The sequence below is a fragment of the Phodopus roborovskii genome, unplaced genomic scaffold, assembly GCF_943737965.1.
Source record: "Phodopus roborovskii unplaced genomic scaffold, PHOROB, whole genome shotgun sequence".
In the NCBI taxonomy this organism is placed as follows: Eukaryota; Metazoa; Chordata; class Mammalia; order Rodentia; family Cricetidae; genus Phodopus; species Phodopus roborovskii.
Window position 1 is genome coordinate 7171675 of NW_026126515.1, and position 13932 is coordinate 7185606.

A 13932-nucleotide genomic window follows, 5' to 3' on the forward strand; every position below is an offset into this window, starting at 1 on the left:
TTTAAATGACCTCATAATAAGCAATGTCAGAGAGAACTGTAGACTTGCTTTGGGGATTTGAATGCTCCTGTCTTCCCAAGGGTCCTTGTGCTCTAATCCCCTCAGCAAGTTGCTAGGTTACCTTTTAAAGGAACAGGGTTTATTCATGTTCCTTTAAGCCTTAATGCCTGAAGACTGCTGAGAAAAATCCCTCAAACATGATCTGATCAAAATGCAAGTGTGGGTAAACCCAGCAGAAGAATGTAAGTAATAATCCCCTCAAAATATGCTCGCTTGGTCTGCTTGTATTATAACAAACAACAACCAAATCTTTGTATTCCATGGTCATAAACAGACTCTCCCTACCCCACACTTGGAGTAACTTCCATTTAGTGGAAAATAATATTCATCAGCATTGTCATTCCACTGTTCAAGCTATTAGTGTTCTCTAGAACTCACAAGTCTTTTTTAGTACACATTTCCATAGATAAGGATACTGGTGGTTCCTGTCTGTAACTAGCATTATGGAGGATTTTCAGTTGGAGGACAATCTGTGCTTTGCAGCAAGACCCAACTAGAAAAACAAAGGAAGGAAAAGGCTATTAAATTTGCCCCATTATATATTATTAAATTTGTTTTTTATTTCCCTAAGTTCTTTGAGGTTTATCTTTTTCCACCTTTTATGTAAATGACAGTTTTAATGACTTTTGCTAATGTATGCCATTTTAAAATGAACTATTAAATACAATTGATCTGTAATATTTTCTCCTTCTCTAAAATAGTAGGTCATGCAGTCTGCTCAGGTCTTAAGTAGTTAAAGCCCTCTGAGAAGTTATCTGGGGCATTAGCTGTGTCCTGCTGATCCCCCCGTGTTGCATGCTGGCTTCACAATTCTGTATATTTGAAAGTTTTAATTTGGTTCCACATTATTTCTATGCTTTTTAATTTCTTTTATTTGTGAAATACTTTAGGAATATGGCTTTCCCTTCCACATAACCCTTCCCCGATTGTATGTACTTTCACATGTAAATAGGATTTTTTTTAGTGGTAGTACACACGTGTTTCCAACTGAAACTAAATACCTCATTGAATGGGCATCATTGTATACGTGTCCCAACGTGTCCACTTAGTGAATTTGTATTTTTGTAGACTAGCACTGAAAGTGTGATGTAAGCTCCATGTGTAGTTTTAAATTGGGAAGGTGAAATTAGCTTTAATGATGTATTTTATTTAACCCAAGATATCCCAATGGAATAATTTTTCACATTTACTCAATATAAAAAACTATTTTAAATTGAATATGCTTTTTACATTTACAGCGGTATCTCAATTTGATACAAAATTCTTTCTGGAAGTATTTGATCTATGTTTATAGACTTCATTCATAAACATTGTAGTTGAAAAAGTAAATTCACGGAGTTTATTCAAAGTGTTTTCTAATATTTGTTTGTGTGTGAGACAGGGTCTCACTGGGTGATACAGTCCCTCCTGGAACTGGCCAGCCTTCTTTGTGTTTGTATTGTGTGCTGGGCGTGAGCCCGGGGCCTTTGACCTGCAGATCATGGAACCACACCCTGGCCCGTTTTCTAAACTTAATCAGGCATCCATGTTATGTATTTATCTTAAGTTTGTTTGTTTATTTGTGTTTGATACAGATTTTCATATAGCCCATGCTGGCCTGGGCCTTGCTAAAAGATGACTTTGAATTTCTCCCTTCCCTCCACTCTTCAGTGTGGATTTCAGACTTGTGCCACTGTACCAGTTTATTAAGTAGCCCATTGTAAAAATTCTAATTTAGTCAATTAAAGTTAAGTAAAATAAAAAGTTTGGTCCTTTGTCATTCTGGTCACATTTCAAATGGTCATTAGTCAGATGTGGTTGGGGAATACTGTTCTGGACAACTCAGGTGCAGAACTAATCCTCTGATGGTAGGACACAACTCCACTGTGAAGCCGTTGAGGAGTTTATTATGGTATCTTTAAAAAAGTGTTTACATATATGTAGAGAGAGCATTCGTGTGGACACCTGCATGGTCAGAGGACAACTTTCAGGAACTGATTCTCTTCCACTATGTGGGTTCCTATGATCGAATTCAGATGGCTAAGCTCTCTTGCTGGTTGTATTCATATACTTTGAAACTCAAATGTATCATTTATATCTTCCTTCTGGGTTCCCATGCTGTAGCCTGGGTAGGTCTTACATTCTAGATCCTCTTGCCTCAGTCTCCCAAGTGCTGGTATTTTAGGTGTACAACACCATTTAACCATTCACAAACCCATGCTATTTTTTATTTCTTAGTCTAATTTTTATGCTTGAATGTTTTGTCTGTATGTGATGCACTGTGTGTGTGCGTGAGCGTGCATGTGTGTGGGGGTGTGTGAGTAAAGTATGGGTCTAGGTTAGGAGAGGGCATCAGATCCCTGAATTCTAAGTTACCACCTCATTGTAACTACCCTGTGAGTGTTGGGAACCCACCCTGAATCTTCTGCAGGAACTGCCAGTATCCTTAACTACCCCTTCAGCTCTGCTCATACTGGTTTTCTAGCCTCCTCAGGGATGTCACTATTGTCAGGGAACCTCTGTGTTAACAGTTGGTTTCTTGTTCTTATCTTCTCTATTGCAGCCAACCATGAACTTTACAGGGGTCCTAGCATTCCATGTTGCTTTTTGGGGGTACACGTGAGCATTTAGGGGAGAAGAAATTTCAGTCTTGTAGAACTGATATGAAGGTTCTTCAAAGGTTGACAGGCAAGATATTTGGCAATTTGCTGGTAGCCAAAGGATCAGTTCCTGCCACTTGTTTTTACATGGATGAACACAAGGGCTCACTCAGTATTATTTCTTGGATGGTTGGGTAGGTTTGGTTTGCAGTTACAATTGTAGCTTGAGTGTAGCTGAGGAAAGAGAGGGAAAGGTGGTGGCAGGAGGGGAGGGAGGAGAATGAGAACATTCACACATCTTTCACTAATCCCTCAGTGGAATGAGTGATGCCCACCCCATTGGAGATGGCAGTTGGCTTTACTCAGTCCACGAATATAAATGCTAGACCCTCTCAGAAACAGTAGTTTAACTGCGTGCCTGGACATACTGTTGCTTAATCACATCAACACATAAAGTTAATTGTCAGGAAGGTGGCCAGGTTTTTAGAGAAAAGCTTTGCAATCTAGACTTGTGTATATCTTTAGGCTGGTGAAAGAGTGTATCTTTAGGTTGGATCTGGTCCTTGGGCCCCTAAGTGGAGTTTGAGAAAATGGCTTAGTAGGTCAAAGTGCTTGCAGGCATGAGGTCATGAGTTTGAATCCCCAGCATCTATATAAAAATCAGGCATGACTGTGTGCTCTTGTAACCTCAGCACTATATGGGGCAAAACAGGATTATTATTATTATTAGTGTTGTGAGGGACCCTGTCTCAAGGGAATAAGACAGAGAGTAATAGAGCAGGACACATGACTCTGACCTCTGGGCACTCCCACCTGTTCACACATGTACATGTAGTACATGTACCACACACATACTCTGTACACACACATGCACACACACCCCTCTGAAAAGAAATATAATTTGTTTGCTGTATCAGGTATATAACTTACTATGTATGTATTAAAGTACATAGCTTTATTTTACTATATGCTTGTTTTTTTCACTATATAAAAATAACATTACTATGTAGCAACTGTTCTATAGGTTCACAGAACATTTGTTGCTTCCCTGTAAGGTAACTAATGTTACTGTAAATTCATTTTACATGGGAGAGAACTGAGGACTGAGGATAGAGAATGACTTATTAAATAATTTATGAAAGAGTGTAGGCAGGATTGGGACAGTCCTGGGAGGTCTGCTTTGGCGTTATCCCCTCTTATTTCTTCTGTCATCCTCAAGTAAGCACACTATTTTCCAATGTACCTTTCCGGTCACTTTCCCAGTGGCCTGGTGCTGAGGCAAGCACAGACATGGGCATCATTCTTGCCTCGAGCAGAAATTGTGTAGTTATTGATGCTTTGCCTCTTTCTCTGTTGTTTGAAAATTTATTTTAGCTTTTGCTGAGTAAGGTCTTGCTGTGTCCCTCAGCCTGGCTTTGAACTTAGAGTCTTCTTGCCCCAGTCTCTTGAGTGTTGGGGTTACAGGCACAAAACACCTGGCAGGCGTGTTTTGGGTCTTGTACATGCAGGAGTGGAGATGTTGGTGACAGCAGTTGTGATAAGTAAAAGATCTGAATTTTCTTTCATTTTCTTAGATCTTTCATAAATATCTTTAGGCAAGATGAAAGAGTATATCGTCTTTATGTGACATGAGCTTTTGGCCTTGTTAGTGTGTGTCCGTTTCTGAACTGTTTGAGAAGTAGCCGGGATTCTTCCTGTCCTGATTCCTTATCCAGCAGGTGGCTCCTGAGAGCTGGGGCTGCTGTAGGATGGAGTGAGAGGCACTGGTGGGATGTTCTTTGACTGTGAGCCCTGGCCCTAATTCCCCATTGCTGCAGTTTTCCTTTTTATCTTTCTGCTGTTCAGGGTCTGACCAAAGATGATGTTTAATTGTCATTATTTCTTTAGTTTGTTTTACTCTGCAGCTGCTTCCCAAGTTCTTTTAGTTTTGTCCTTCATGGCATTGGCCTTTCAAGAATTTGGGGCTCATTTTTACAGACACTCTTTTTATGTTTTAAAGATTTAATTTTTTATTAACTCTGTGTGTGTGTGTGTGTGTGTGTGTGTGTGTGTGTGTGTGTGTGTGTGTGTGTGTGTGTATGCCATGGTGTGCATGTGGGCCCTGGGGATTTAAATTCATGTCTTTAGACTCAGCAGCATGTATCCTTACCTTCTGAGCCATCTTTCCAGACCCAGATAGTCTCAGGTTTGATTGTTATTCTCCTCTCTCCCACATGCTTAGATCCAGATTTTTCTGAATGTGTAGGAATTTGTTTGGTGAAGTTGTATGTTTGGCGGTGTATTGCGTTGGGAAGTACATGGCATTATTTTGTATTACTAGTGACTGTGAGTTTGGTCATTTGGTTATAAGATAATGTTATCAGAATGCTCCTTTGTGAAGGGTATCTCCCCTGCTTTTTTATAAACACTCTCTGGAGTGATACTTTGAGATGTATGAACGTCCTGTTTCCTAATAGTCTCTTTCCTAACCCTGTCGATGCTTGTCTGAGTCACTATTCTTAGTGTATTTGCAAGTTGGAATTTCCCATGTCTTTGTCTATATTTATTTATTTATTTGTGTGTGTGTATGTATCTGTGTGTGTGTGTGTGTGTGTGTGTGTGTGTGTGTGTGTGTGTGTTTTGTTTTTGCAGAGGCCTGGGAAAGATGTTAGGTATTTTCTTCTATCATCCCCTACCTTTACAGCCTCTCGCCGAACCTCAGGCTGGTGGTTTGCCTAGGCTGGCTGGTCACTGATTTCTGGAATCCATTTGCCCCTACCTCCCAACTCTGGATTAAGCACAGAGAGCCATGCCCAGCTTTTATGTGAGTGTTGGATATTTGAGCTCAGATTCTATTTTCACAGCAAGCCTTACTGAACATTTTCCCAGTCTTAGAAAATTATTAATTTTCTTTTGAATCTGGGTTAGCATAGACTGGCCTTGAACTTGATATGTAGCTGAAGATGACCTTGAGCTTCTGATCCTATTGCTTCTATCCTCTGAATGTGGGGATTATAAATACTCACACCATACCTGGTTTATGCAGTGCTGGGGATCTGCTCAGGGCTTTGTGCTTGCTAACATCTGTCAACTGAGATCTACATCCGTAGTTCTCAGTTCTGTGCACTTTTATGAGCTGGATTTTCTATAATAGCTTTTCTATTTGTAGAGGGTAAAATAATACCCCCCCCCCTCAAAGATGACCATCTCCTCATTCCCATAACCAGTGACTGTGATGTTTTCAAAGGGGAGTGAGCTTATAGATGCAATTAAAGTTCTTGGTCAATCCACAAGATAAGGAGACAATTCAGAAGTTCCTTGGAGGGAAGAAGAGGAGTGAGATTAAGAGGCTGTGGGAAGGACTAGGTGCCCTGTTGGGGGCTCAGGATGGAAAAGGATGACTATAATCCAAGGATTGGAGTCCCTAGACATGAGTCACTGAGGGAGGCTCTGTGGAGGACTCCTTTATCATCTTAAGTGAGGTCCTTTATCACATGCAAGGGACCTGCAGGATTCTTTAGAGCATTTTACTAACAAATACATTGGCAACTTGGACTGAAGGGGATAGCATATGGATCAAATGAAAGCTGTGGAAACACCACATTCCACGGGCAGGAGACAGGATGACAGAGCTGCTCAGCTGCAAACATGCACTGACTTGTGGAAGAGTAGGGTTACCCCAGGGAGGGGGGGCTCATGCGAATCACGGAGCTCCTTTCTAAGAGCTGGAAAAAAATAGGAGTCTAACTGGCCAGATTTTGACTCTATAAACCTATGCTGTGACTCTTTTTCCTCCTTAAATTGTCTCCAAATTTGAGCCAGCCTCCATGTAGCTGGAGTTCTAGTTAGTGTATTTGGGAAGCAAGTAGTTTGCTGCAGGTCCACTGATGGAGAGTAGATTTGTGCCAAGGTGAATCATATTGATTTAGATGCTGAGATTTGAGGATTTTGAACTGATACATTTGGGTGAGATTTTTTAGACTTTGGGTTGAGTTGAATGTTGGGGTGGGTCGAATTTGTTTTGCATGCGAGAGAAGTCTGACTCGTGGGAGCAGAGGGTGACTTATGGTCAGCCCCCTGATGTGTCTGTGTCTTAATCTCTGGAACATGTGAATATTAACCTTTATGGTAACGGGAAATTAAAGTTGCTAATTGATTGACCTGCAAGTGAGAAGATTACCCTGGATTAGCCCAGAGTGTCCAGTTTAATGCAACCAAAGGGTTCTTTAACATGGAAGGAGGAGCCAGCAGGGCTGAGTGACACAAGGCGCAAAAAGACTAGCCATGCCATTGTTGCCTTTGAAAGTGAAAGAAAGGGAGCATAGACCATAAAGCACTGAGTGGAGGTGGTGGCCATTGGAACCTGAAAAGTGAAAGACCCAGATCCCACGTGGAGCCCACAGAAGGGAGCCCAGCTGCCTGTCACAGCCTTGCTCTAGACTTGTGGGGCCTGTGTTACCGTGCGGTGGGGGCTGCTGAGCATGTTTGTTGCAGCAGCAGAAGCAAACCAGCATACCACCTCTCTGTCTTGTGCATGGGATTTACCGTCTATCTGTTGCTTATGTTACAGTCTATCTGCCATTTTAATGGTAGATTGTCTCAACTTGTCCCTTGAGAGCCCACTCAAACTCTTTGTGACATGTTTCTAATCAGTTTGGAACATTTCTGTCTTTTGGGTCTAGCAGGATAGTCCAGGCCTCCCAGTTTGTAGTCTACAGCGCCCTACAGCACTCTGCACTGCTCTTGGCATTCTGTTCTGCACAGAGACAAATGCGCATGCTTGTACCCTGTTTCTCTTATGGTGATGGTGAAGACAACATAATGGTGGGGCGCTACTGGGAAAAGCTTATGTTTGGGCTTTAGGAGAAATGCTGGCTTGTCCACGCCCATCTTTATGGTTCAGCTTTGCATAGAGTACATACCAAGGTTTGTAGCAGGCCACTTAATGTGTCTGTGGGAGCAGCAGGGATTTAAGAAGCTATCCATTGAAATTCCTCAAAAACATAGCTGTCTTTGATGATGGGTCTGAATATTGTGCTAGCAATATGTACTGTTCTCATCCAGAATTTGTTTAGGATACAGTCCTTTAAAAGCACAGCACTGATCTGGGGCCAGGTGTTCAGGCTTGTGCCTGTAATCTCAACACTTGGAGGACTGAAGCAGGGTCATCAATTCACTGTAGCCAGGGCTGGAGTAAACTTTGTCTCAAAGAAACAATAGCAAGAAGAATGTCCTTGGCTAAGGTTCTCAGTTTGTAGGGGCATATAGAAAGATTTGGTGTCATAACTCAGAGTGAATGCTCACATGATTGCAGGTCTTCTTCTTAGGGTCAAGGCACAGTCTCTGTCTCCAGGGGTCAGTAGGAAGTGTACTCGGTGTACAAGAGCAGGAGGCAGGTGCCTAGCGGGGCTGGTAGTATAGGCCTGTCTTAAAGGGGGCAACTGGAGGTCCCTGCTGGCCTCTTCCTATTGGAGAGACCTCTAGTCTAAGATGAGGGCATAGAGGGCTGTCTGGAGCAGGGGTGCTTAGCCTTGTAAGGACAGCCTTGTAAGGGCCTACTTCTCAGTCTGGAAAAGTCTAAAGACTTTTTAGGTGGAAAAGTAGACAAATGGTTAGAAAGAAAATGAATTGTATTGAAATATAGTAATTAAAATATTAAAAAGTCAATTAGCTGGACTGCAGGGGTGCATGTCTGAGCTACCTAGCAAGTATTAGGCCAGCATAGGCTGCTAGTATAGTTGTATGTCAAGAAACTAAAAATTAAAAATGTAACCAACCCCCAGATTCAAGACATTGGTGTTTTTATTAGTGCACTAGTTTGGTAACTACCATAACTTGTAAATACTGTGAACTTAATCCTAGCATCTCTTGGTGGCAGGGCCACAACACTGCTACACTATCTGCTTTGTTGTTGTTGTTGTTGTCTACATTCCTCATTGAAAGCACTATGGTTTTTTTTGTTGCTGTCATTTTGGTTGTTTGAGACAGGGTTTCTTTGTGTAGCCTGGCTGTCCTGGAACTCATTCCGTACGTAGACCAGGCTGGCCTTGAACACACAGAAATTCGCCTGCCTCTGCGTCCCAAGGGCTGGGATTAAAAGCATGTGTCGCAATCCCCCACCCCCGAAAGCATTGCTAAATTTCACGGGAAATTGGAGGGAAAAAAAGATGATGTAGGTTTCACCCCCCCCCCCTTTCTGAATTGAGCGAACTCCACTATAGCACGGTGAGTGAAACAATAAGATCACTGTCTAGCAAAAGAAACAGGTTCAGTATGCAAGCCTGAGGATCTGAATTCAAGCCCTGGAGCGCAAAGAAAGGAAGAGGGAGGGAACCAACTGCACAGAGTTGTCCTGTGTCCTCCACACAAGTCTTAGTATGCACAACTTCCCCCATCACCACACAATACTAAAAATATATTTAAAGGAAGCTTTGGCTCTAAGTATCCTTAACTTATTTATAGTCGCTTTAAGGACAACAGTGTAATATCATTGAATACATTAATCATGTTTCCATGTTGCTGTTTGTTTTTGTCTCTGCAATCAAGCTTTCTGGCTACTGAACTTGACTCTGTTTTTGTTTAGAGCGTTACCATTTGTCTTATAAGATTGTGAGAACGGACAGTCGCCTGGTGCGAAGCATTCTGACAGCCCATGGATTTCATGAAGTAAGCTCATTTTTACGACCTCACCTGACCTGATCGCCTCAAAAGCTGAAATCCTAGCTACCTAACTGACTTTATCCTCCACAGAGGCAGCGCTAAGAAGCGCGCGGGACCAGTGATTAGAGGCTCTGCAGAACTTGGTAGTACCAGCAGTTTCTTTTTGTGGTACATGGGAAGCATTTCCACAGGATCCTCCTCTCCCCTTTTCTTGTAATGATCTTAGTTTTGGGCAGAGTTGTCTGTCAGATGTTATCTGGTATCTATTTGGGGTTCTTTGGTTGCAAAGAACAGAAGCAGACTTTGTAAGTGAAGCCCAGATAGAGTTGCAGAGCGCTATGTAGAGGGTGGCTCACAGAAGCTGAGGCTTCTTTAGAAGGGGAGAGGCCACAGCAACCTCAGAGACTGAAGGACGGGACTCTAGGTTTATATCAACCCATTGCGTGGAACTTAACTGGACTCCAGTCATTGTCGCTGTGCCTTTTTCTGGTGATAGAATTGTTGAGCCAGCTTAGGTCATAGCTCTCATAGAGCAGAGAAGGGGGTGGATGGATGACTGGCAGGTGATTTACTATCCAGGAACAAGTGGAAGTGAGATGTTGTCATTGGAAGGGACACCGCTACTGCTATTCTGAAACCACTGATGAAGGTCTGATCACTAGCTTCTTATTGTAGGTTGGTACCAATAGGGCACTTGGGGATCTCATACTGTTCATGTCCTGTCTTGTTGCTGTTCTGTTTCCAGCATTTGCCATTGTCCTGGTGTGTTTTATGGGCAGAGTATACAATAATGAATGGATAAATGAATTCTAATGAATGGTTGAAGGAAATCTAAGGTTTATAACTTTTTCTGAGATTTACTGTTCTAGATTTAATTATGTGTCTGTGTGTGGGTTTGTGCATGAGAGTGTTGGTGCCCATAGAGGCCAGAGGTATCAGTGCCCCCTGTACCTGGAATTATAGGTGTTTATGAGCCACCCCGTGTGGGTACTGGGAATTGAACCTAGGCCCTTTTCGAGAACAGTATATACTCTTAATCACTGAGTCATCTAGGTCTGGCTTCTGTTATGATCTACGAGGACATGGGGAGGTCTGAGAAAAAGGAGTCTGGGGTTCAGTTTTGAGGCCTACTTTGTTATGTAAGTGTATATGACTTGTTCAGAAGGGTTACTTTGTTTTATTGTTTGTGTTTGGGGCCTCTTCGCTCTCCCTTTCTTTAACCTCGCTATCTTGTTTGCTGTGGTACTCGGCTGCAATAATAGGCATGGATAGTGACTGGGTCATGCCGAGAGTCCTCTGTAGATGAGACCATTGACTTTTCTGTCGTTGTTGTTCTGGAGACAGGCTGCTGCTTATGTTGTTTGTTTTCCTTGTGTCTTTTGTGACTAGGTTCACCCGAGCAGCACTGACTATAACCTGATGTGGACAGGATCCCACCTGAAGCCCTTCTTACTTCGAACCCTCTCTGAAGCACAGAAAGTTAATCACTTCCCCAGGTAATGCTCCCCTGGGTGCTTTGCAGTGTTTAAAAGCAGCTGTCACTGGACTGTGTATCCAGAGGAGAGATGTAATGTTCTTAGGGGAATGGGAGAAGGAGGAACTTGGGAAGTACCATAGCCTGGGCTGGAGGCTGAGGTGTTCATATCCCTGGGAGGTAGGAGACTCTTCAAAGGCTAAGGGGATGTGAAAGGATTTAAAGAGACAGTTTCCAATTCTCGTTCGTAAAAATTGAGGTTGATCACAGCATCTTAAGTGGGTGAGGTCTCCTTTTTCGCCTTTCCTTTCAGTCACATTTTCATGTCTATTAAAGAACGACTCAACTCCTATCTTAACATGGTGCCTTTTCCTTGGTCATAAAAAGTTTCAGGGCTTCAAGCTAGGTGTGATGGCACATGCTTATAAACCCTTGCACTCGTGACATGGAAGCAGGAGGATGAATTCATGCCTGCCCTGGTTACAGAGCAAATTGAGGCCTGCGTAGACTATATAGGACCCTGTCTCAAAAAAAGAAAAAAAGAAAATGAGGGTCCCAAAGACACAACAAACAGATTGAGATCAGATTCTAGTGATAGCACACTTCCTTCTGACATATTGATGGTTTCCACTTGTTTGTTTTAAACAAATTTGAGAGGGAACATAGTCTGGTTGTTGCAGTGAGTCTCTCTCTTACTAAGTCTCCCAAATAACAACACAGAGACTTACTAATTATGAAAGCTTGGCCAATAGCTTAGGCTTGTTTCTAACTAGCTCTTGTAACTTAAATTAACCCATGTCTTTCAGTCTACATTCTTTTATGTAGCTTGGTTACCTCTACTTTATAATGCCCATGCTTCTCGCTCTACTTCTTTCCAGGGTCGTCTCTGCCCAGAAATCCTGCCTAGCTATTGGCTATTCAGTTCAGCTTTTTATTAAACCTATCAGAGTGACACATCTTTACAGTGTACAAAAAGATTATTTCACAACATGTTGTCGACTGATAGATCATTTATTTTAATGACAGATTGTGTTATGTCTGTTTATTTTGGGACAGGGTTTCATAAATAGCTCTGCTAGATAGAGTCTCAGATATTCTAATGATCTGAAATTTTAAGTATACTTTATAAAAAGTCAGATGTAAAAATCTTTTTATTTTATGTTCAAAATCTGTTTTAAAATGGATGTTATACTTGTAAATCAGGTTTTTAAAAAACCCATTGGGATAAAGATCTTAGATGTAAATTCAAAACATAAACCTGTACAAAGGAAATCTTGATAATCTTTGCTTAGACAAAGGTTTCTTGGAATAAAGCTTGGTGCAAAAAGATAAAAACACAAGGGGAACTTCACCGTGGTGGGAAGACTTTTAAGAAACTGAAAAAACAAATCATAGTCTGGAGAAGTATTTATAAATGTATCTGATTAAGAGTTTATATCCAAAGTATGTCACAAACTCTGATTACTTAGCAGGAGGAAAACAATCTTAGTTTACAAATAGGAAGAAAGATTTAATGAATACTGTGAAGAGTGTGTGTGTGTGTGTGTGTTCACTTGCGTGCTCACACGCGCATGTGTGCATGTGTGTCTGTGTAATCAAATTTATAAGAATAGGGAAAGTTTTAAATGGATATGTCAAGGTAAATTTATGTGTGGTCAGTTTTAGCAATATTCAGTGTCATTAGTTATTACTGGAATACAAATTAAAATCATGTGAGGTACTGATACATACCTATTAAAGTGGCTTTAAAAATCACATAACATTAAGTGCTTCTGGCTGGGATGCACGGTGACTGGCACACTAGTATATTGCTGGTGGGAGTGCAAAAAGTGGATACCTGGAAATTGTGAAATATCTGTCTTAATTTTCATCTTCTAGAATGCATGGCATCATGAGAGTGTCTTTTTATTTGCTAATCAGTTTCCTGGTGACTGGCAGGCCCTAGGTGGTTTCAGGATTCTCATAAGCTCTAGGGAAGACTATGTCCTGGTAAGACGGTTGGCATTTCAGCCTGCCCTTCAACCTTCAGGAAGGGGGATGGGTTGGAGTTTCAACAAGATCATCCGTGACCAGAGACTTAATGAGTCATACCTACTTAGTGATGCTTTCATTATAGCCCCAAAGGACTAGGTTTGAAGAGCTGGATAGTTGAATGTGTGGAGGTCCTGGCAGGTAGAGTGCCAGGGAGAAGGCAGGCTGTTCTGTGTTCTCTCCTCCACATCTCATCCCGTGTACATGTCTTTATCTGTGTTCTTTGTATGTGCTTTACCATCAGCCATCAGAGAAAGGGTATGGGATAGCTGGTCAGAAGCACAGGTAAAACAGTCTTCCACTTGGAACTAGGGTCAGCTTTGGGGACTGAGCCTTCACCCTGAGGGATCGGATGCCACCTCCAGGTAGACAGTGTCAGAATGGAATTAGAGGACACCCGGTGGTCTCTGCAGTGGCACTGCTTGCTGCTAGTGGGAAAGCCCCGCCCCCAGCCCCCCTCAGCCCCCCGCCCCGCCTCTCCCCCCCCCAAGCTGGTGTCAGGGGTGTGGAGCAATTATGTGGAGCAGAGCGTGGAGACTAGGAAAATGCTTTGGTATTTCCTCTACATCTTAGAATATGGTCGGAGAAACTGAGCCTGTTTTTACAGCGTCCCCAGAATAACCGCTGAAGTTAAACATATACTTCTGTGGTGACTGTAAAATGTGTCTGTAAATGCTTTGACACTTCCTTCAAAAGGTTGAACTAAATTTTTCTGTCGAGTGTCAACTAGACTTGCCTCCAACAAATGGAATGTGACAGACGTGGTGCCATGCCATTTTAGGGACTAGGTTATAACAGACGTTGGAAACTCTTCCTCCGATCGGTGGGCCTAGGAGAAGTCAGCAGTGTGCCCTGAAAGGGTGCGGCCCGTGGGAAGGTTCACCCAAGGAACTGAAACCTCTCATTGGCTGCTGGCTCCATACCTGTGAGGATTCTGAGAAGTGTGTGCTCCACCTAGCTGGGCCTGATGATGGCAGTATAGGCACACATCTGGACTCCAACCTCTTCATAACTACCCAGTTCTGTCATCCCACACTGGCCCACAGGAGCTGTGTGAAGTCTTAAATGTGAACTACTATTTTAAGCTGATGTATTTTGAGGTTGTTTATTATCTAGCAACAGATAATTTGGTAAACTGCATAGCAGGCC

General features: G+C 42.3%; 1 protein-coding gene across 11 annotated transcripts in view; it reads left to right on the forward strand.

Moving 5' to 3' along the window:
* Window positions 1-13932, forward strand: part of Ttll5 (tubulin tyrosine ligase like 5) — a 228348-nt gene that overhangs the window by 8466 nt on the left and 205950 nt on the right. For 9 of the 11 annotated variants that reach the window (XM_051196360.1, XM_051196363.1, XM_051196362.1 and 6 more), the window contains exons 4-5: window positions 9202-9284; window positions 10668-10774. In XM_051196360.1, the coding sequence (XP_051052317.1) occupies window positions 9202-9284; window positions 10668-10774 (190 nt within the window). Of the gene's footprint in view, window positions 1-9201; window positions 9285-9368; window positions 9422-10667; window positions 10775-13932 lie in introns of those variants that run through there. The other 2 variants (XM_051196367.1, XM_051196368.1) reach the window with 2 other exon arrangements.